Source organism: Brassica oleracea, chromosome C9 (assembly GCF_000695525.1).
Source record: "Brassica oleracea var. oleracea cultivar TO1000 chromosome C9, BOL, whole genome shotgun sequence".
Lineage (NCBI taxonomy): Eukaryota > Viridiplantae > Streptophyta > Magnoliopsida > Brassicales > Brassicaceae > Brassica > Brassica oleracea.
Genome location: NC_027756.1, coordinates 42,238,209 through 42,261,510, shown reverse-complemented (window position 1 = coordinate 42,261,510; position 23,302 = coordinate 42,238,209). Strand labels below are relative to the sequence as shown.

The 23,302-nt window shown below is 36.4% G+C and overlaps 7 protein-coding genes across 7 annotated transcripts; 5 read left to right on the top strand and 2 right to left on the bottom strand.

Annotated features, from left to right (window-relative positions):
* The first annotated feature begins 417 nt into the window (after positions 1-417).
* LOC106317305 (squamosa promoter-binding-like protein 5) lies at positions 418-1,115 on the top strand. The gene is made up of 2 exons (XM_013755146.1): positions 418-809; positions 905-1,115. Exons 1-2 carry the CDS (start codon positions 490-492, stop codon positions 1,113-1,115), a joined length of 531 nt encoding a protein of 176 aa, XP_013610600.1. The 5' UTR covers positions 418-489.
* A 2,162-nt stretch (positions 1,116-3,277) lies between these two features.
* Positions 3,278-4,168, top strand: LOC106315063 (glutathione S-transferase T3-like). The gene has a single exon (XM_013752836.1). The coding sequence runs from the start codon at positions 3,278-3,280 to the stop codon at positions 4,166-4,168; it is 891 nt and encodes a 296-aa protein (XP_013608290.1).
* Positions 4,169-11,779: 7,611 nt separating this feature from the next.
* LOC106313794 (non-specific lipid-transfer protein 4-like) lies at positions 11,780-12,391 on the top strand. Its single transcript, XM_013751707.1, has 2 exons — positions 11,780-12,177; positions 12,353-12,391. The coding sequence occupies exons 1-2, from the start codon at positions 11,849-11,851 to the stop codon at positions 12,360-12,362; spliced, it is 339 nt and encodes a 112-aa protein (XP_013607161.1). The 5' UTR covers positions 11,780-11,848; the 3' UTR covers positions 12,363-12,391.
* A 763-nt stretch (positions 12,392-13,154) lies between these two features.
* LOC106313795 (CLAVATA3/ESR (CLE)-related protein 46) lies at positions 13,155-13,847 on the bottom strand. The gene is made up of 3 exons (XM_013751708.1): positions 13,752-13,847; positions 13,536-13,603; positions 13,155-13,449 (listed from the first exon to the last, which is right to left on the bottom strand). Exons 1-3 carry the CDS (start codon positions 13,837-13,839, stop codon positions 13,366-13,368), a joined length of 240 nt encoding a protein of 79 aa, XP_013607162.1. The 5' UTR covers positions 13,840-13,847; the 3' UTR covers positions 13,155-13,365.
* Positions 13,848-16,238: 2,391 nt separating this feature from the next.
* LOC106313793 (ubiquitin-conjugating enzyme E2 7-like) lies at positions 16,239-17,526 on the top strand. Its single transcript, XM_013751706.1, has 6 exons — positions 16,239-16,410; positions 16,482-16,584; positions 16,673-16,770; positions 16,872-16,972; positions 17,053-17,130; positions 17,229-17,526. The coding sequence occupies exons 1-6, from the start codon at positions 16,368-16,370 to the stop codon at positions 17,304-17,306; spliced, it is 501 nt and encodes a 166-aa protein (XP_013607160.1). The 5' UTR covers positions 16,239-16,367; the 3' UTR covers positions 17,307-17,526.
* Positions 17,527-18,839: 1,313 nt separating this feature from the next.
* Positions 18,840-20,016, top strand: LOC106317277 (pumilio homolog 18). The gene is made up of 2 exons (XM_013755119.1): positions 18,840-18,905; positions 19,074-20,016. The coding sequence occupies exons 1-2, from the start codon at positions 18,840-18,842 to the stop codon at positions 19,959-19,961; spliced, it is 954 nt and encodes a 317-aa protein (XP_013610573.1). The 3' UTR covers positions 19,962-20,016.
* Positions 20,017-20,149: 133 nt separating this feature from the next.
* Positions 20,150-23,047, bottom strand: LOC106317422 (protein TOC75-3, chloroplastic-like). The gene is made up of 6 exons (XM_013755246.1): positions 21,840-23,047; positions 21,529-21,750; positions 21,338-21,445; positions 21,067-21,261; positions 20,468-20,971; positions 20,150-20,389 (listed from the first exon to the last, which is right to left on the bottom strand). The coding sequence occupies exons 1-6, from the start codon at positions 22,998-23,000 to the stop codon at positions 20,150-20,152; spliced, it is 2,430 nt and encodes an 809-aa protein (XP_013610700.1). The 5' UTR covers positions 23,001-23,047.
* Between the last annotated feature and the right edge of the window lie 255 nt (positions 23,048-23,302).

Genomic DNA, 23,302 nt, shown 5'->3' with positions numbered 1-23,302 from the left:
TAAGGCTTTTTCTTCTTTGTTGAGTGATTTCTTTAGTTCATTGATTACGCTAATATACTTCAAATCTTTTCTTGCTAATTACAGACGCAATTTCTGAGCTTCTGCTTGCCAAACAATATGTTGAACTACTGCTGATGTACTTTCATGATTATAATTATTCAATTCTATAACCGTTTTCTTCATATGTGCTCGGATTTTGGGCCAGAGTTTATTGTATTACTCTTTATAATACTATAAAATATTTTCTTTTTGAGTAAAAAAGTCTATCAACTCAATACTTCTTCTGGAAAAACATACATCAGGATTCTACTTTTTGGAAAAAAAATTAGCAGATCTTACTTAAAAACAAAACTGAAAATACTAACAAATTAAAACGGAATTACTTATTAGTGTTAGTGTTAATATCTCATACATCATCAACATTGCTTAGTCTTAACCATAGTTCCACCACCATCTTCTCAAGGCTACAACTTAAAAGCTTAACCAGAAATGGAGAAATCACAACGCTGGAGTTACGTGAAAGACAAGGCTATAGTCTCCAACCTTGCTGAACAAGAATGGGAGAATAGCATGGATGGAGAAGAGGAGGATGTAGGAGATGAAGACAAAAGGAAGAGAGTGATGGAGAGAGCTAGGGGTACTAACACAGATCGTGTTCCACCGCGGCTATGCCAGGTCCATAGGTGCACTGCTAATTTAACTGAAGCCAAGCAGTATTACCGCAGACACAAAGTCTGTGAAGTTCATGCAAAGGCATCTGCTGCAACTGTTTCAGGCGCCAAGCAACGTTTTTGTCAACAATGCAGCAGGTACTATTCTTCCCTTCAATAGTACTTTCTATAGTTTATTAAGACGAAGTTTGTGCTTCGATTTGATACTTTAGGCTTGGGTTGGGTTTGACCAGGTTTCATGAGCTACCAGAGTTTGATGAAGCTAAAAGAAGTTGCCGGATGCGCCTAGCTGGACACAATGAGAGGAGAAGGAAGGTTTCTGGTGACAGTTTCGGCGAAAGGTCAGGCCGGAGAGGGTTTAGCGGTCAACTGATCCAGACTCAAGAAAGAAACAAGGTAGGCATGAAACTACCTATGGCCAACACATCATTCAAACGACCATAGATCAAATAAACAATATCAACACAAGCTCTCTCTCTTCTGTCATCTACTTATGGTCTATATTTACATTATCTTGTTATCCAAATAATGGCATCTAACCATGTCAAGAAATGTGAATCCTACACCAATATATAACTACAAAAGTCTAGTAATGCTGTCATATGAAGGATGGCTATCCACAAAATGTAATAAGACCTTTGCATACTCTTGCGTCTACTTATGTTTAATATTGATTATGATATGTTATTACTCTTGAGTCTCAAATTGATCCAAGCTTACTTAAACTTAACGATGACCACTGAGATATCATCTGAGCTTCTGCGAGGTGCATTGCATCTTTTATTCCCTTTATCGAGTCAACGGCCTCTTGGTTCGACATGACCTATAAGATTTTAAAAAATCAACAACCATACAAGCGACTTTTTTTTTTCTTTTTTGTGTAAATGTTAAAAAAGCGACTTGTTAAGAGTAGATTATGATAGAACTAAAACCTTTCGAAGTCCATCACTTGCTAAAATTAAAAAAAAAGTCTACATCATATGGTATTAACAGTAACATATGGTTCTTGACTTAAATGCATCTCCAAACTCGTATAACCAAATGCCCTTGCCACAGCCAGTTGGCCATCCACTCGAGTAACATCTCCACGAAACCGCCTCTGTTCTCGATTACACCTTTCTCCATGTTGGGCCCGTGATAATCTGAGAGTTGTTTGGCAAGACCATCTTTGCAAATAACAGCTCGAGAGTCTCCATATTTAGCAACCACCAGCTTCTGGCAGTTGATCAATAGCGCAGTCACAGCAGGTTCTTGTTAAGTCTCTCAAATCATATATCGGATATTATTAATCTGCGATTAAAAATGTTTATCTTGTGTTAGTTGTCTGATAGATAGTTAATATATAGGTTCATTTTATATGGTCGCGCATAAAGCCACTGTAGCTTTTGCTTTTAGAGCATCGTTATCGGCGGCCCTTAGGACCGGACCTTATGTTATATTGGGTCGAAAATAAATCAAAAACATATAAAACCGCTTGGGATGGGCTTAAACTAAGGGGTGTTCGGCCTGGTCCTTAAGGCTACGTGGCAGTACTAGAGTGGGAGATGTAGTCGAAGACACAAAAGTCTTTTTTGTTGTGTTCTTCTGTCTTTCTCCAAAGCTCAATCGAAAACGAAAATCAGAAGCTCGATGGCGAAGACATGATCTCCAAATCGATCTCTTCAAATCGAAAGCCAAAGCTCACTCCACCTCTGTCTTCTCTCTTTCATAATCTCCGAAGGCGAAGTCCCAGCTGCTGTCGGCGTTTGATCCCTAGATCGAAATCCAAAGCTCAATCCACATTTGTTCGGTTCCGGTCCTGTACCTCGAGAACCTATCATCCCCAAATCCTTTGAGAATCGACCCAATCTTAGCAAGGTATGTCTTTCACCTCTGATCTGAGATTGAATATTTGAGTAGGATTGTGTAGATTGCATGGGAATAAAATCGTATAGATTCTATGGTTGTTTGATGTCATTCTATGGTTGATATAGATTCTATGGTTCGAGAATAATTGTATAGATTCTATGGTTGGGGAAAAAAATCCTCCGTATAGATTGTATGATTGTTTCGTATAGATGCTATGAAATTCGTATAGATTGTATGATTGTATGTGAAATTAGCTGATTTATAGTTTGATAACTGTGAAAATTTGCAATTTTTGGAATGGTCATCCTAGAATTTATAGTTTGATTTCTGTGAAAATTTGAAAAAAAATCGTTTATTTTGACAATGTTAAAGTACATTTGTTGTTAATGTTAGCTGTATATTAAAGAAGACGCACCAGTAGACATTAGAATTTATAGTTATTTTTGGAATGAACAAAATAGAATTTACGGTTTATTTTAAATGATCTTATTAGGATAGTTGATAGCTTGTAGTTGTGTAATAACTTCAGATTAGACATTTCTTGTTGATGGTTAGCCATTATGTGCGTAAATCTCTTCTCTTCAGAGTAGACATTTCTTGTAGTTGATAGCTTGTAGTTGTGTAATAACTTCAGATTAGACTCTTCACTTCCTCCTATTAAACCCCATCTCATCCCGCTTAAATATACACAGCAACTTTCTCCTTTCTATCATCTCATTAGGGTTTCTCCAATAAATCTCTTCTCTTTTCTTACTGGTATGGATCCAAGGAATATTCATACTCAGTCTTCTAGTTACGTAGGACTGCTTCACAGTCAACAAGGAAGTGTTTTCCATGAAAACTTTCCTTATGAAAGTTTTCATTCTAGTGTTAACTTTGGAGAATCAGAAATCCCGGCTTTCAGTTCACAACAGTCTGAAGACGCACCAGTAGACACACCAGTGGAGCGTCTTGTAAGACGCAAATGGACCCCAGCTGATGACGAGGTTCTAATCAGTGCGTGGCTTAACACTTCTAAGGATGCTATTGTTGGAAATGAGCAGAAGTCGGGGACCTTCTGGAACCGGGTTGGAGATTATTATGCAGAAAGTCCTCATGGAGGAGAGGATGGTGAAAAGAGAGAGCATCTTCATTGCAAGAAGAGGTGGCAGAGAATCAATTATCAGGTTAACAAGTTATGTGCTGCATACTCGGCAGCAGAGGGACAAATAAGCAGTGGTGAGACTGACACTGATGTTCTGAAGAAAGCTCATGACATCTTCTTCTCTGATCAAGAGCACAAGTTTAACCTTGAGCATGCGTGGTGTGTGTTGAGGTATGAACAGAAATGGCTTAGCCTTAACCCTCCTAAAGCTAGTGGCGGTTCGAAGAGGAAAAATGTTGAGACAAATACCCAAACTTCAAGCAACAATGTTGTTGATACTGAGAGCCGGTCTGAAGGTATAAAGGCTGCAAAGGCTAAAAGGAATACTGCTAAAGGGAAGTCTGTGGCTGAGTATGCAACCATTTGGGAAATGAAGAAGGAGGATTTGGAGATGAAGGAGAGACTGTCAAAGTTGGCCATACTAGACACTCTCCTTGCCAAGAAAGAACCATTAAGTGAGGCGGAAGAAGTTGTGAAGAATAAGCTCCTAGCCGAGTATTTCTGAAAATTTGAGCCTCTCTACGTGTCTGCTTGTGTCTTTAAATTTCTATGTAGTTCCTGTTTGCTCTATGGTCTATGTAGTTCCTGTTTGCTCTATGCTCTATGTAGTTCCTGTTTGCTTATATAAATGAACAACTTTTAATATATATGCTCCTGCGGCTGTTGTTTATGTGTAATCTTTTCAATGTACCTCTTTTAATGTTCCTGATTTCTATGTGTATCTAATTTAAACTCCTTGCCAATTTCTGCAGGTTAAGTAAAACATGGGACTAGACTACAGCTATAGCCAACCATCAGAGGATGAGGATTTATTTGCAAACTCAATCGACAGTGGATACAGCGAGACGGATGATCTAATTCGACGTGACCAAGCTGAGATAAGCTTACAGGCTGGTTCACCGGTTCAGTACCCTCCGCAACCGGAGGTTGAGTTTGGCTGCCCGCAGATATGCTACTGTGGTGCTCAGCCACTGGTTGCAACGTCTAACAGTAGGAATGATCCAGGTAATATAACATGCTACTGTATTTCATGTGTACTCAATATATAGTCTTGCATATGTGCTCAATTAGTCTTGCGTATGTGATACAGGTCGAAGATATTACACTTGTGTGAATGTAGACGACAGAGAATGCCATGTTTGGAAATGGTGGGATGTGGCGGTGATGGAGGAGATGAGAGCCAGAGATAGACACGTCCTTCAGCTGGCTGAACAGGTAGAAAATCTTACTCTTTTTACTGACCATGAGACTGAGCAGAAGCTGCTACGTCTAGAGAAGATTGTGTGTGATATAGCTAAGGAGAAATCAGATTTTAGTAATGGGTTTGAGTATTTTATAGGTGCAGTGGTTCTTGTACTAGTTTTAATAGGCGTGGTGCTTATGTTTGTGTAATGTGTCGGAGAAATTAAAGTTTAGTAATGGGTTTGAGTACTCGGATGTAATGGTTTTTGTATTGTCTCGGATGTAATGGTTTTTGTTGTATTTCTTCTACTGGACATGTATTAGACATTTACCAAGTCCAAGACTCAGTTTAAAATTATTTTCTTATATATCCAACTTATTAAATCAATAAGACACAAACATGGCATGACACATTATAAGAAGTGAGTCACACGATGTACTTGTATAACTCTTGTATAGCTCGTGATCCAGGAACTATAGCATCACAAGATGTACTCCAAAGTTACATGATTTGTTTCTTTCTACGTAAAAGTCACATGTTTAGTTACTTTCTACCAAAAAGTCACAAGATGAACTAAAGATAAACTATAGTATCACGGGAGATTCATAGAAGATGCATTTCTTTTACCATATAAGTAAGAGACTTCTTCTCTTCTCTTAACTTCCATAACATTTTTTCTCTTTTAAAAATTGTCAATGGCTTCTTCTTCCCATTATCATTACCACAAAGATGATGATGATCCATATTTGATGATTTATTTGAAGACAATGATTTCATTCCAGAACCAAAAGAGCGAAAAAACGTATTTTTATCGAGAGAAACCGGGAAGAAGGCCACAAGAAGCTATGGAATGATTATTTTAGTGACACTCGAACATTCCCCCACAGTTTATTCCGGCGACGGTTTCGAATGAACAAGACATTATTCTTGCGTATTGTGCATCGGATGTCTACAGAAGTTGAGTATTTTCAACCAAGAGAAGATGCAGCCGGACGGTCTAGTTTATCTCCGCTCCAAAAATGTACTGCAGCAATTCGTCAATTGGCGTATGGTGGTGGGGCTGATACAGTTGACGAATATGTCCGACTTGGTGAAACAACAGCTCGAAAATGTTTGCACCATTTTACCGCCGGAATAATCCACTTGTATGGCGACGAATACCTAAGACGTCCCACACCGGAGGATCTACAAAGACTACTATATATTGGAGAACAAAGTGGATTTCCAGGGATGGTTGGAAACATCGACTGTATGCATTGGGAGTGGAAGAATTGCCCCACCGCTTGGAAAGGAATGTATTCACGAGGAACCGGAAAACCAACAATCTTCTTGGAGGCCGTAGCTTCATCTGACCTCTGGATATGGCACGCGTTTTTTGGAGCTTCAGGTACTATGAACGATCTTAATATTCTTGATCGATCACCCGTTTTTGATGACGTTATTAACGGAATAGCGCCACAAGTAAACTTCTATGTAAATGGTAATCCGTACCATTGGCATATTATCTTACGGATGGTATTTATCCAAAATGGGCAACTTTTATTCAATCTATCCGACTACCATAAGGTCCGAAGAATTCATTATTTGCTAATACCCAAGATGCTGTGCGAAAAGATGCGAGCGTGCCTTTGGAGTCCTGCAACCTAGATTTGCCGTTGTCAAAAATCCTTCTAATTTATGGAATAAAGACAAAATAACAAATATTATGAGAGCATGTATCATACTCCATAATATGATTGTCGAAGATGAACGGTCATCATTCACTCAGTATAACGTTGATGAATTTCAAGAAAGAGAAGAGGTGGATACATTTTCCGTCACTATGCCTTCAACCCTCGGCACTACAATTGATCGTCGAACGAGTGTTCGGAATAAACAACACCATCAACATTTAAAAAATGATTTGATTGAAAATATATGGGCTAAATTTGGACATCTTCCAAATAACATATAATTTATAAGTTTCTATGAATTGATAAAAATGTTTGTTTGCTTTTATTTATTATGATGTTTGTATTTTTTTTTCAACTTTGTAATTTTCTTATGTTTTCAATTTTATTGTTAAACTTTTTTTTTATATGTTTTATTTAAAACTTCTCTTTTATATGTCATTAATTATTAAAATAAACAATTAATTTACTAAGGGACAAGAAAAATCCTACCAATAATCTACGAAGTTTAAAAAATCCTTAGCTTTATCCCTAAACATAAAAGTACTAATATAATAAACTATGGGCCTTTATTTTAGTCCCACCAATAATGATGCTCTAACCAAAGTGTATCATCTAAACAACCTCTTAGATTACAAAAACCAGTATATTTTATAATAACATACTTATTAGGATTTCGTGGGTAAATTATAAATTGCACTTGCTATCGTTGCTTAGGGAGAAATACAGTATAAAGATATCTTGAAAACAAAATTGGTTATTTGGAATCATATAATTTTTAAGAAAATGAAAAATTTTGTTATAATTTTAAAAACAAACACTTGCTTATGCAAGAGGAAAACCTTAAAACAAGTCAAGAAAAGTTTTCAAGAAAGAAAAAAAAACAAAAAAAAAAGGCAAATTGTTGACAGATAAAAATAAATAAAAGAGAAGTAAATCAACTATGTTCAACACAAGTCATGACAACCATGGAAACAACAAACAAAAGACATATAAAAGAAGCAAACTAAGTTCCTTGCGAGAGTCATACACGAATGTCATCACTCCAATAAACTCATGTTTCTGTGGTGAATATCAAGGCTCAAGAGCACACTCGTATTAGCTTGATTCTCAGAGTTGCTCTGTTCCTGGCTCTGATGCTCTGGTTTGTCACCGAAACCCTCCGAATCAAACAAGAGCTTAGTCAACGCATTGAAGAAAGATAGTCCGGTGGGCCATTTCACGTCGGAGTCTTGTTCTTTGTTTGAATTTGGCATTACCGGGAAAGGCATGTGAGTGTGGTAGGTAGGCAATGAGGATTGAGCCATCAGTGGTCGTTGGCTTGTGCCATTCCAGCAATAGTGGAGTCTGTGGAGGAAGAACGGGGTGGTTGGGGACCATGAGGGATGTGTTTGAAGAGATCGGCATTTTCTTCCACCGCTGCGAAAGGGAGAAAATCGGCGAATGCATGGGGAAAAAGCAAGTGGCTGATGAGAATGGTGTGTAAGAGCTATGCGAGCGTTGAGGATCTTAAGAAGATTTCAATGGCTATCGCTGTGGCTATTAATAGCGTTGGTGTCGGAGTAAGAAAAGTCAATGGCAGTGGCCGGAGCATTCTTGGTTACATACAAATTTGCTGTATCGTTTTGAAATTTTTCATTTTTTCCACAATTCTATCTTCTTTGTTCTTTTGTGAGTTTACTAGAGATTTTACCGCGCGTATCGCGGTTTGTTTGTTTATTAAAATTAAACCTTAGATTTAAAAAAAAAATTAAGTTAGTTTTTTTTAATATTATATCATTTATTTGTTTCGATATATTTTTTTTTTTGAAATATCATTAATTTATGTTAACATATTAAATGTCTCTATTAATCTTTTCGTAACCATATTTAAATCTTTCTTAAAATTTAAAACACTCTATATCTAATAAAATATAAAAAATTCTATCATCTTATGTATATTATATATTTTTTTATATATCGTCTGATTGATTTTGAATTATTTTTTGAAGTATAGGTAAATAACCTTTATTTCATATAAATATATAATTTTATAAATGTGTAATAATTTTGAACACTTAAATCTGTAAATTTTGATAACCAATAAAATGATTCAGCAATTCTTTAAATTTTGAAGCCATAATTTATTTTCAATATTAAACTTTTTGGTATTTATTATTTTGTAAATAATTATTTGTTATAAAAATGTGAAATATGTAGTAGATTTCAATATGAACAATTCTGTATTTAGTTACAACATAAAAGGATATTGAGAACCATTAACATATTCACAGATGGTCACTTATTTAACTAATCTTAAAAATTATCTCTTAACGTTAAAAATTCTTAGGCGTTGAGTTTCAGGATAGAATCTTGTTGACATATTCTCTCTCTGTTAGAAAAAATCAGAGACGTGTATGAAATCAGAAGCATAATATTGAAATATGGACACGTTCCTCTTCATCAATTATCAACATCTCAAAGCCGAGAAGGATGCCTCCTTTGGAATTATTGCGAGCTTTCCAAAAATAGATTAGCTTAAAAAGGGGAATCTCAAGGTCCTGATGAAACTTTACTGAAGAAAAGTGGAGAATGAACTTGGGTGGTGGTTACTGCCGTTTGATTTGCCATAAAGCTGGAAATGGATTTGAGGATCTGAGCAATAGATTTTTGGCTTGAGGAGGCATCGTTATGATTGAGTAAGAGGAGGGATGTGGAGAGTTAGACGCCGATTTGTTTGGAAGAGTAATTAAGTAGCTTTAATTCGTCATTATAGCCGTCGCAGGCTTTATACGGAGGAGATAGGAAGACAATGAGTTCTGGAAGATTTTCTGTAGACGTCGTAACAAAATTATGTTGGAGTAAGAAGAAGGCAAAATAAATGGGTCATTAAAGCTAAAGGACCTATTACGCAGCACAAATTCGTGGCCCAACAACTTAACATCCATGATGACATGGACAAATGATTGGGTGTGAATTTTTTCGCTGACGTGGACAGCTTAAGAAGGCTTCATATTCTTCTTTTAATAGTGTAAGATTGTTTTAATCTTAAGATATCCATAAAAGACGTTTCAATGGATGTGTTTAAGTTTTAACTCATCACGATATTATTTTTTGGTACGAACCCGACGGGATAATTAAGTACATTTAATTATATGTTTAAGATAAATTTCATATCTCAAACATATTAAGATACAACTGAAGAAATGAAAAGATCATGTAGCCATAAGACTAAAGCATGGATTGAGATTAACGCAGCGGCGGAGGTAGCTTATTGGGAGGGGGTCATGTGACCCATGTGAAGTTGTATCAAAAACAAACTTGCTATGTGTTTTGTAAAAGATATCTAAAAATATACTACAAAATTAGCTTATTGACCCATGTAAATATGTTTTATTAGAAATTTGACCGAGTCAAAGCAGCTGCTAGATCCGCGACTGGATTAGCGTACATATGCAGCGTCAAGTGAAGGCTTAATTAACTTAACGCTGCAACAACACAAACGATCAAAATGGAATATGTTAGATCATTAAAAGAATTTAAACATGTCGAGTAATCAAGTAAAAATAATAATAAAAAGAATGTGAACTTGCACAAAAAAATGAGAACAAAAAGACACTTACTTGTTACAGTTAGTGAAACGAGGTAGAGAATGCTAACACCGCACTTTCCAGGAACAGAACCGTGACAACTATTTTTAATGCCATAGGCTATATAGATATAATATTTATATTTACAATAAAATAACACTTATGAAATAATTCAAGTTAGAAAACTATCAAATAAAATTACCAACAAAACTATATACAACTATATTTTTAGTAAAGATGCCCTTTAAATTCCAAATAAAAGATGATGCTCTAAACCAATGTTTAAATTTTTCTTTAGGTGGCACGGTTCTGTCGAGGAACAGAGCCGTGACAACAATTTTTAATGCAACAGGCTATATAGATATAATATTTATATTTACAATAAAATAACACTTATGCAATAATTCAAGTTAGAAAACTATCAAATAAAATTACCAACAAAACCATATATATACAACTATATTTTTGGTAAAGATGCCCTTTAAATTCCAAATAAAACATGATGCCCTAGACCAATGTTTAAATTTTTCTTTAGGTGGCACGGCTCTGTCCAGGAAGGCTGGAGTCTAAACTTAGGCTGAGACCAGCAATGATCTTTGCGGACTGTAGGCATTTGCATGCTTGTTGACGGTCCGGCCGGTGTGGTTTGAACTACACCGTTCAACTTTATTACTCCATCACAACATGGAGCCGGAAACACCCCACCTTTGGATAGGTAGTTAGCACATGGAGCTAAGCTAATTGTCACTATGCCACATGAGATTGCTGAATCTACTGATGTAACAATCAGATATAATGCACACAATCAAATGAAATGAAAGAAGAATAAAATAAATAAATAAAAAAGAAAGATGAAAAATAAATATGGATCAAAGGTTGTGCTACATTAGGGATAGTGTTTTAATATTACATAGAATATACAAGGTATGCCCACGAGGGAAATAAAAAAATATGAAAAATAAAATTGGATCAAAGTTTATGATAGTAGAGATATGTATTCTAATATTACATAAAATATACAATATATTCTAGCCATGCTTTTGATATAATTATATATTAAGTTATATATATATATAGATATATATATTACTTAAAATATACAACATATTCTAGTCATGTTTTTGATATAATTATATATTAAGTTATGTATTATATATTGCATAAAATATACAACATATTCTAGCCATGCTTTTGATATAATTATATAATACATTAAATATATAATATATTCTAGCTATGTTTTTGATTTGATTATACAACTAAATTTCTCTTTTGTTTTTACTATTTGCTAAAGAATGTTCCTTTTAGTTTTGTCAATGTTAAGCGATCTTATTACTGTACAGAGAAAAAGGGGATACTACTACTACTAAAATCTTGAAATATCCCTCATACAAATATCTCAAAACAACCAAATTGTTACACTACTAATCAATCCTTTAAACTCTTAATGTTTGATATTAACATACTGTTGTATAAGGAAACAAATTATTCTCGGTAGTCTCTAGTAGAGTAAACAAGAAGGAATGAACGACGTAAATGCAAATCCCACTACTAAATAAAAACTCTACTTAGTCATCATTTTTTCCCATGTAAAGTTACTATATAAATTTAGAATAGCCGTTCATTCTCGACAAAAAAAATCATATATAAACCCATTACAACCTCACACTTTTTCCCATATCTAGCCGCAAACACACGCTTAGAAACACAAAACTCAACTATATTCCCTTGTTTTCTTATCACAAAACTAAAATCATAACAAAATGGCTTTGATTTTGAGGTTCTTTACATGCCTTGTTTTGACGGTGTGCATTGTTGAATCAGTAGATGCAGCAATCTCATGTGGCACAGTGGCACGTCAATTGGCTCCATGTGCTAGCTATCTGTGGAGAGGCGGGATGATGATTCCCTCATGCTGTGCGGGAGTTAAAAAATTGAATGATATGGCTCAAACCACACTGGATCGTCAGCAAGCATGCAAATGCTTAAAGGCCGCTGCACAGGGCATCAACCCAAGTATAGCCTCTAGCCTTCCTGGAAAGTGCGGTATTAGCATTCCATATACCATCTCCAAGAACACTAACTGCGACACGTAAGCTTTTTGTTCTGTGTCGGTTAAGTTCATGTTTGCACTATCTTTATTTGTTTTTGTTTTTGCGACCTGTTATTTATCTTTTTGTTTTTAACTTTATATTACTCAATCTAGAGACTGTTTTATTTTTTTTAACGAGCCAAACTTAGATTCTTGGTCGATTGTATTGTTGCAGCATCCAGTGAAGTGGGAACTCATATTTATCGTGTGGATGAAAAGTAATTGGCTCAGCAAAAGCAAAAATAAAAGGTCTATGTACGCTGACCTCCAGCATGCCCTTGTTGTCTTGTTTTTATTTTGTTGTTGAAAAGTTTATCATTTACCTTGTAATCAGTCTTTTGCTATATATTGTATCGTATTAATCATCGTCTCTTGATATATTTTCTCCGAAGAGATTCCTTCGTAGATATTAATTATACAGTCAATTAGACTACTATACCGGTTATGAATTCACCCAAATTAACTTTGAAGAAATAATAGAAAAAAAAAACAAAACAATTGAGTGAGGCAAATACCCGTTAGAATTTGTATAGTGATTATGTGAATGAATAAATTTATAATCTTTTAAACCTGTATTTATAGTACTTTCAAAACTCAATTTTCTTTAATAGAAAAACATACTTATCATTAAAAAAAAAATCCTATTCTAAAATACTTTTAGAAAAACATCGTTATACTAGGAAAACATCTTTATCCAGCAAATACAGGTATGTAAGATTTAAAATAGTTCCAAAATTAACAATAACCAATAATAATGGAGAGAAATAATGATCAGAGTATACACATGTGCTTTGTGTTTAGGTTTCTTTCATTCATTTTGGATTAGATGAAATCGGTTGTTTAGAACATAATTATCTCTGCATAAAGTGTAAAAACAGATATGTTCCCACCTTAAACTGTAAAGCATATAGCCTTCATGATTATAGGTAAGGTAACAAAAGAATCATTCAACTCCTCACAAATAGTTCCATCTTTTATGTTCATCCACTATTCTGTGGAATTTATTTTCGTTGGAATTGATGTAACTGATCAGAGTACATATGTTTTACACTTACATTGGAAAATGAAGTCTACAGCTTTAAGGAATCTCAATCATCAAACGTCGGTTCCCTATTTATTATACTAGATATATATATCAAAGAGATTAACATAAGATCGTTTTGCTGCAATAGTTAAACTGTTGTCGACTCAGGGTTTCACTTTGACCGGTGGGTGGCGATTTCCTGTTGGGTTAGGTCCTGATGGGTGCTTATGCCCCATCTTTTCTTCAACCTGATTCCAAAAGATAGATGTCACATGACTCACATCTATATGCTCTCCGTTCTCTAATGTTACAGAAAAAAATTTGATATCCTTACCCAAGTTGGCATCAATCTTTCGTAATTCGTTTTTGTGCTGATCTTTTCAGGTTCACTTTTAAAATGGACTGAAACAGGCAGACGACGGAGGTTAGTATGTAAGAGGGCCAAAGAATTATGATCACATATTCACATTTTAACGTGTTAAAATTTCTCGTCTCTTTGCCGTAATTCGTGCAAACCAAACCAAACACACAGAAAGAGCTATGAGATTACCTTCTTGGCATTCCCGAGTCACAATTATGCCGAGAAAGAGGCAGGTATGAAGGAGAAGGATAATGATTAATACAGTATGTCTTCGCATATTTTTTATGTAGAGAAAGTTTATTTTCTTCATGTAGGATCATCATCATATATATACTGTGTAACAAAGCGCGGTACAACAAATTTGTCACATCTAGTTGGTACTCTCCTTGGAGAATTGTGATGATTACTTCATTTGAAGAAACCAGGTAAGATTCTCTGGTTAAATGTCATTCCTTGGAATCCTATGCAACCATACTTCTCATTTACAAATAAGAAAAATATTAGAGCTTATTTCACATATCTTATTTGTTTTATACTATTCAGACCAGCTTGTAGGCTTCATTCTTTTGCCATGCATAGCAACTCCATATTTTGGTCAAGTATGTTTTTATCTTCTTCTTTTTTTGCCGTGGCACCAAGAATAAAAATTCTACATTTTTGTTTATCACACTTTGTAAAATCTCAACTTTCATTTCATGAAATATTATTTACATGCTTAGCAAAAAAAATTGTTTCCAAAAAGACCAATGTTACGTTTAACTATCATCAAGTTATTGTCAAAAAAAAACTATCATCAAGTAAACTTTTGTATTATTTTGTGAGCCAGTCCAGTCCGGCTTGGGTAGATCATAATCAGCATTTCCACTGAATGAGTCTCAATTTAATATCATTATATGGACCAACAAAGACAGAACAAAATCAAGCAACTCTTCCTGGTTTAATCTTATGTCGTGGATAGCAACTCGGTGTAACTACTAGCTAGAAGTAGAACTAACTCTACAATACTATTACCACTTTTGTGTTTGGCTGTCGTGTGATTGATTTGCATTATGTCGACGCGATTTGATTAGTAAAATTATTTTAAATATTGCGCGAATGAAATTTATTTATTTTTATTTATTTTGATAAAATGCGTTTGTAATTTATTAATCACGACAATATTGAAGATGATAACGTATCTTTAGTCACGGACCCTCATACATAAAGTCCAGATCATTCATGATGACAACTTGATTTGAGATATCGATAATTATCAAAAGGAATTAAAGTTATAAAAATAATTTATTTATGGCTTATGTTAAGGAATACTACAGAAACCTTAAATCAATGCAAAATTTTGACCAAAAAAAAAAAAATCAATGCAAATTTAGATATATAGTTTTTGGTGCAACAAATTTAGATATATGAAAAAGAAGCTGATCCATATTAAGGGGTAACCATTCGATTTTCGAAATACACCCACCCAATTAGAACCTAATAATCTATTTTGGCATTAGCTTAATTCAAAAAATTTCCATTCTGATTCGGTTGAATTGAGTAAAAATAAAAAATTGCAAGTATACCGACATAATCAAGTCTTGTATTTTATTTAGTGGAGTTAAATCGGTTTTCCAATTTAGACTAAAAATTAGGGTTGTTCAATATGGTAAAACCGAACCGTACCGAACCGAACCGAAATAGACAATATGGTTTGGTTTTGGTATATACCATATAAACCGAATGGATGTAATTTTATAAAAACCGTAGGATTTGGATATGGTTTGGTATATAACCGATTAAACCGAATAAACCGAACAAACCCGATTAAAAGTAGAAACATGTAAATATGTATCTATTTTATAACAATACATGAATATCTATTTGTTATATAAGTTAAATTTGTGTTAATAACTATTACCATAATGTTATAGTAATAAATAACAATTTGTAAAACAATTGAACTATAATTAAATAACAATACATCGCAATTCAGACATCTTATTTTTAAGTTTTTTTTTTATCTTTTTACTTTATTTTAGTATTCACTAAATTAATATGAAAATTATAAATTTGATAGAAAATAATTAATGGAAAATTTTCATAACTTTTTTCTTATCTATAAACAAACAGAGTTTCGTGTTCAACTTAAAAAGCATGACTTTAATGAACACTAAATATGGAAGAGTGGAAAAACTTTTCTTTCATGTTTCTGTTTTGTTTCATATTTTTATTTTCAAAATTTCAGGCTCTGATTTTAATTATAGATTTGATTATTTTATTTGATGGTAGAAGCATTTTTACTTTTTTGTTCATTTATTTGAACATGTAATATATTTTTAATAAATGACTGTGTTCACAATATGACTCTAAAATTCATTTTATATGATCTCAAACTAAATAATTATGTTTTTTGGTATAAAACCGAATAAACCGAAAACCGACGGTATATAAACCGAACCAAACCGAAGTAAATATGGATTTAGAATGGTAGTTATATTTTACTAACCGAAAAAAACCGAACCGATATCCGGATTGAACACCCTAAAAACGAAAGCACGAACCAAAAATCTATCAAACCAAATCAAAACCGGTCTAAATAGAATTTAGAAAAATAACCGAAGGTAATAATAGAAAGTCCCGAAAGCCTATTGGTTAGAAGGGTAAAGTACATAATAGACTGTCCGTAGGTGATCAGACCTCCTTCAATGTGTTTGATCTCATGATGATCTTGAGCATCATTAGCCTTCTTCTATCTCCCCACATAAAAAAAATCTCTTTTCCTCGCTCAAATCTCTAGAGTTTTCAAGCTCGATCCCATCATCATCCATGGCCTCCCAAGCTATCCTTCTCCTTCAGAAACAACTGAAAGGCACGCACGCACAAATCAATCCTTCTCACGGTTCTCTTTCTGATTGCTTTAATTTCTAAATTTTGATTCAGATCTATGTAAGCATCCTGTGGATGGATTCTCAGCTGGACTCGTCGACGAGAAGAATATATTCGAGTGGAACGTTACCATCATCGGACCTCCAGATACTCTCTAGTACGCTTTGAGATTGAACATTTGAAATCGAATTGGGATTGAATAATAGATTTAAGAGAATGGAATTATTGGTCTGTTGCTTGTGCAGTGAAGGAGGATTCTTTAACGCTATAATGAGCTTCCCTCAGAATTATCCTAATAGCCCACCAACTGTTAGGTTTACTTCAGATATGTGGCATCCTAATGGTTAGTTAGTTTATTCTCTTGAGGATTCTGAATAGGAGAGACTCTTTTTATTTATTTTATTTATTTGGCAATCTGTTTGTTTGATGGGGTTTGGGTTGCAGTTTATTCTGATGGTCGTGTTTGCATTTCGATTCTGCATCCTCCCGGTGATGATCCAAGTGGTTATGAGCTTGCTAGCGAGCGCTGGACCCCTGTTCATACTGTATGTTATCAATGATTTTTGAGATCTTGCTTGATGATTTTAAGACTAGTGTTACCCATTCTTAAATTGTGGCGTTTCAGGTTGAGAGTATTATGTTGAGTATTATATCTATGCTTTCTGGTCCCAACGATGAGTCTCCTGCAAACGTTGAAGCTGCTGTGAGTTTTTTTCGATTGATTTAATATCTCTTTATCTGATTCACTTAGCTTGGAAAATTTAAGATCATGTGTTGTTGTTGTGTTTTGGTCTTGCGTAGAAAGAGTGGCGTGAGAAGAGACACGAGTTCAAGAAGAAGGTGAGCCGGTGTGTGAGAAAGTCTCAAGAAATGTTATGAGCAACTCCGAGCTTTCTACATTTCTGATGATATCTCTCTATGGAGTTTCATCAAAGTTGCGTCATGTTCCCTTATCTGAAAGACACAACCTGGTTTACATCTTCTTTTTTTTGTTGCGTTCAAAATCCAGATCGTTCTGAAAAGTGTTGTTGAATTCTTGGGAAAACTGGTTATCATAATGATAAAAAAAAAACACTTTTATTCGTTAAGAATAATGCTTCTTTGTTCATAGCCTTTAATGTCAGAACTCATTTGCTCTCTTCAGCTCCAAGTGATCTTGAGATGCATTTATACAAGGAATCTAAGTGCGGACAATAGTCTTACTATAAATACATCGTCCCAGTTCTCCATAACTTACAGATTGGAGAGTGTGACCTTTCCCTTGGGATAATTACTGATGTTGAACAACATATAGCTGAATTTCACTTAAGTTAATTCACACAACCAGTCCTATGAGCCTGTTTATTCGAAGTCCATCTACTAGTTGTCTTCATTTTAGATTCTTGATTTTTTTTATTCTACACCCGGCAACAATTCTTATTTCCTTTTGTATAATGAACTCTTGAAACTAAACCTATATGGAGTTTCCTTCATAATGGCATTCGAAATTATATTTTGCATTTGTCTAGTGTTTACAAGTTTAAGACGACCACCTCTGTGTGTTTCAGATAGTTTACAAATGTAAGGCCCTAAAAGAAAAACTCAAAGAAGACGAGTGCATGAGTTAGTTTTTCACCAAACTCTGTTTAAATGACTTGGACAGATTGTCTCACGACCATTTTTTTCAAGTATCTTATCAAACCTGAGAAAATTTACACAATACTTCTTTGGCTCTTCAAAAGTCTCGACTTTTGTGATGTAAAGAGGTGAAAGAATGCATTATGTAAAACTGTGTTGGGTTTGTTATAACAAAATGTATATCAATAGCTTCAAGGAACTGTAAAGAATACCAGTTTAAATAATTATATCAGCAGTTAATTTTGCATCTTCTGGACCATCTCATATGAGTACCACACTTTGATTAATCTGAATAAAAAAGCAATCGCAGATAAGGAAACTATTTGTAAACGGAAAAAGGATAATCCATGACGCCGCCAGATAAATTTCCTTTTCCCAAATGTATCACTCCCTTTGTTGAAACTAAGATTTTTTAGAGTATGCACGCTTATTAAAAATTTTAATAAATGTTTATAATTTAATTTATTTTTTATTTTATTATACACTTTCAAATAACTTTTCACCAATGAAATTTAATCAATTCAAATATTCTCCATTAATGTTCCTCAAAAATATAAAAAAGTACCTTAACAATATAGAAAATCTATCTTCGTGGAACAAGAAAAAAATCTAAAACATCTTACTTTTAGGAACGGAGGTAGTAGTATTTACTTGCTTTGTAAGTTGTAACTAGGAACATAAGAACCTAGCTAGTATAAATACCCATCGTTACACCACAGATCTCAACACATTCTCTTATTCTCCAGATAATCACACAGAGTAATATTCATTCGGTAGAATCAACGTCCTAATACAATGGCAAACAACAATCCCTTTTCGATTTCAACAATGCTCAAATCTTTACAAGATCTCCGTTCCGCCGCAGAGAAGGATCCGGCGGCTCCTCCTCCGACATATGGCGTCGCCCTCCCTCCTCCTCCGCCATATGGCGTCGCCCTCGCTCCTCCTCCGCCATATGGCGTCGCCCTCGCTCCTCCTCCGGGATACGCCCCACCGTTCCAGCCATGTGCTTGCGGATTATGCGATGAGTCGCCTTTGCAGTGGATGTTCAACTTAATGACTAGGAGCGAAGAAGAAGATGCCGCGTATCCGTTTAAAGAGTTTATCTCGAACCTAGACAGAAGGGAGCTTCTAGGGGTGGCGTCTCTGCTGACGTCAGATCCCGACTACTTCTTGGAGATCGCAAGAAACAAGAACGGCTCCAACCGCCTTCAGAAACTCGTCGGAAAATCAGATGACGTGGACGATCTAATCTGCGACGCTACCTTGTACCGCTTCCTCCACGTCATGACGGACAAGCACGCGTCCTACGTGGCGACGCGGGGGTTACGAGTGTTCGCCGGGAAGAAGAAAGAGTTCATGTGCGAGGAACTTATCCACCACGCGCTTCTCCTTGCGCGTGACCGACACGGCTGCGTCGCACTCAACGAGATGTTAACCGACTTGGACCATCCTTACTACAGAAACCAGCTGCTGGACATAGTCGCTCACAACGCTCTCCCGCTAAGCAACAACACTTCAGGCAACTTTGTGGTACAGCACGTGCTTAAACTGAACGATCCGCGAACCACGCGTAACGTGGCTCTCAGCCTACGTGGCCACTGTATTGATCTGTCGTTTAAGAAGTACGGAAGCTACATAGTGGAGCGGCTTTTGGAGGCGGACGAGTCGGTGGCTGTGGTGGTGATGGAGCTTGTGGAGAGCGATGGAGACAGGTTGATGAGGCTGGCGAGGAGCGAGTTTGGGAATTTCGTGGTGAACAAGGCACTGATAGTCACGCAGAGGAGGATGACTAGGGTTGATCTGTTTCGAGACTTGGTGAAGAAGCTCACGCCTTTTCTCAATTTCTTGCGCAAATCTCGTGGAAGCAACATTGCAGTGTTCTTGGAGTCGGTTCATCAAACTGAAGTCGCTTAGCTTTTTTTGTCTTAAAGTTTTAGTTAACGAAATCTAGTAGATGTTTTTCAGTTTCCTTTGGGTTTTCTTTGTGTAATGAATAATATGATTTGTTTTCAATAAAATCATTAAAAAAACTATAATGCATCTGTAGTTTAATCTCACAAGGCTAAGATTAGGTTACATGAGTTTTATTTTTAGGTTTAACTTCAATACCTCTCTCCAAACCGGAGAAAAAAAGCGCCGGTTCCACGATTGTGATCTACAGCATACTCAGCACGTACTTGACCGAGTTTCACACCAAAACCATACGATGAGCCATGTCCCATTCTCCTGTAAGCCTCTGTCGGATTCCCTTTCACATCCTTTGAGCTCCCTAAATCGTTACCATGCTCAGCAAATGCATACACATGTGTGTTCTTCACAGGGACTCTAATCTCAGCACTCAACTATAACCAGCAAAAACACCATTTAGAAACTTTAGGGGATAAAGATAAAAAATGATTTGTATTTTAATGTTTGCTTACCTCGAGGATGTTTCTCGAGGCACCTAGCTCTCCCATGGTGTAGCCACGAACAGAGTAAGGTCCACCAATACCAAAGGCCTCGTAGCTTGGAAGATCACCTACACAGCCACCGTAATGGCCATTGAGGACTAGCACAGGCGGTTGTGGTTTACCGGATCCTTGTTCAACACGCTTAAGCTGAATGAATTTCGTCAAACTTAGTTGATGGCGGTTGAAGAAAGGGAACTTGTTTCCTATACCCAACCCTTGATCCACCTGAAACACAGTCCTATCTCCAACAATAGCACCATTCACAAACTTGGTCTTGTCTCTGGTTACGTTGGCTTGTAGAAAGGCTACACGATCAATACCAGTGCCACTTAGAGTTGTTGGAGGTCCATCAACACTGGTTCCTCCACTAGGTAATAACCTCACACCATTTGTAGAGATTTCACTGTTTCCATCTCTGGTTGTTATCTCTTCTAAAACAAGTCCATAAGTGGCTTTACTCTGACGGGTGAAGTTCTGCACAAAATAAAAATAAAAATAAAAAACAGGGATTATTAAGTTGCTTGTGAGACAAGAAAAACTAGTTGACCATAGGAGGAGACTTAGTTTACCTCAGTAATATTAGCTTTTACACCAACTCGGTCCACCAACAATGGAGACACTAGTTCCTCAAATCCGGGTCCCCCAGTGAACACTGGGCTAAGTTTTCTGCTGTTGAAGGCGCTCGTTTTGAAGACACGGTTTCTAGGATTGTTAACACCGTCTACATGTGGGTGTACATACTCAAGCTTAAACGCAAGATCATCCTGAGAGAAACAAAATGTACAATTTTGAACCAGATATGTATCAGAATAAAATCATATAGAAACTGAGTGTTCGTACCTCAGGATTTAAGAGGTTGCTAGTGGTCACTGAACCCATGAGAGATCGGTTAAGACCGTGGATGTTCCTATGTTCGAAACTAACAGATCCACCTGGCTGGAGCGAAGCCTAAACAATGGGACATAGAAAACTCAGTGGAAAACTTTATATAAGGTTAAAAATTTACTAGACAAAAAAAATGCCATATATACCAACGAAGGAGCTCCTCCAGGTCCAGGAACAATACTCCATTCTGTACTGACTTCTGCTGATTTCCGATCAGCCTCCCTAAGCTTTATCTCAACAACAACACCTCCTTCGTTCTTCTCATCAGGACGTGGATTGATCTCGACGTTAGAGAACAAGTTTAAAGAAAAAATGTTCTTCACAGCTTGGTTCGCAGCTTCCATGTTGAGCACATTACCTGGACGAAGCTGTCAACCAAACAAACACAATAATATCATTAACCAAAATGTTCTTCACAGCTTATTAAACATTGGAGAATTGAGTAAAGATACAATACCTGTTTGGGAATTTCCCTGTGGATGATAGAAATCTGTGTGTTACCTTCAACGACATAACCAAGCTTGTCTTGAAACTGGATAACAAGCCTTGTTATGTCTCCTTCCGAAACTTCACAGACAAGTTCCTTGCTGTTCAAGCTCCCAAAGTTGGTAACATTAGCATACGCATACCCATTGTCTTGATACCATTTCAAAACTTTATCACCGATCCTCCGCAGAAGCCTCGAACTAACATTCCTCTGGTCCCTAAGCATAAGCATCATCTCTCTTTGAACCGGTCCTGGAAGCAAACAAGGTCTCGCCTTCTCGATCCTCCGTTTGTATTCTTTATCCTGGTTCCTCATGTACTCAATCATCTCTCTGTCCGTCATGTCTGAATCGGGAGCTATCGGGTTAGGTTGTGTCATTAGCCCGACGTTGATGCAACGGAACCTCTCCGCGTTTTTCCACGTGCTCTCAATGAAAGAGAATGTGAGACCTAGGGCTCCGTCAGGTTTCGTGTTCCCCAAGAGATCGACTTTTTCGAACATCCCCGAAGTAGTTAGGGTTTCTAGCTCATTCTGAAGTTGATCTTTTGTGTAGACTTTTCCTGGATGAATCGGTACCATCTCAGAGAAGGAATCTTCTGCTGAGGCGGTGGTTTTGCTCTGCCGGTCAAAGAAGAGAACGTCGGAGATTTTGTACTTTTTTAAACCACTGAGTTTGTTCAGCTGAACCACAATGTTCGCCGGTAATCCGTGAGAATCCCACTCCGGTGAGTGCTCCTCGGCTGCGACAGCCACTGGAGTCGCAAGAGAGAACAAGTCCCTCCATAAGCCACCATCTCCTCCACCTCTGCCTCCTCCAGATCCACCCAAGTTCCCGTCGCCTCCTCCTCCTCCTCCGCCGCTGAAATTCGTCGAGAATAGAGACGAAATCGAGCCGAAGAAAAGAGACTTCCCCAGCGATTGAAGGAGATGGCCCCTAGACGAAGGCTCCGTGCTCCGGTTAGGTGAGCTGCAGCAACATGTAAGAGATGGGAAGCGAGGGGAAGGAGCGTTGTAGCGGAGTTCGTAAGAGGAAGAAGGAGCGGAATATTTACGGCTAGTGGAGAGATGACAGCCGGTGGTTGAAACCGCCGGTAGCGTGGTAAGCTGTCCGTTGGTGGCGAATGTTGCCATGGCGGAGAGGAGAGAGAAGGTTTTGACTTGCGGGGAAAGCTATTGACCTCTTGGTGAAACAGTTGTGTACTAAAAAATATTGTTAGCAATTTAGCATATCTTGGATCAGACAAAAGTAATTAGGGTCATAAATTTATTTATTTATAGGGAAAATTCTATAAAAAATATTTCGACTGTTATAAAAGTAATGGAAAAATCTATATTTATTCATAATATAGAGGTTCATTCTATAGGATATTACACCATTATAGATAAATGGAAATATTACAAATCATAATCTCTTGGTTATGAGCCATCCACAA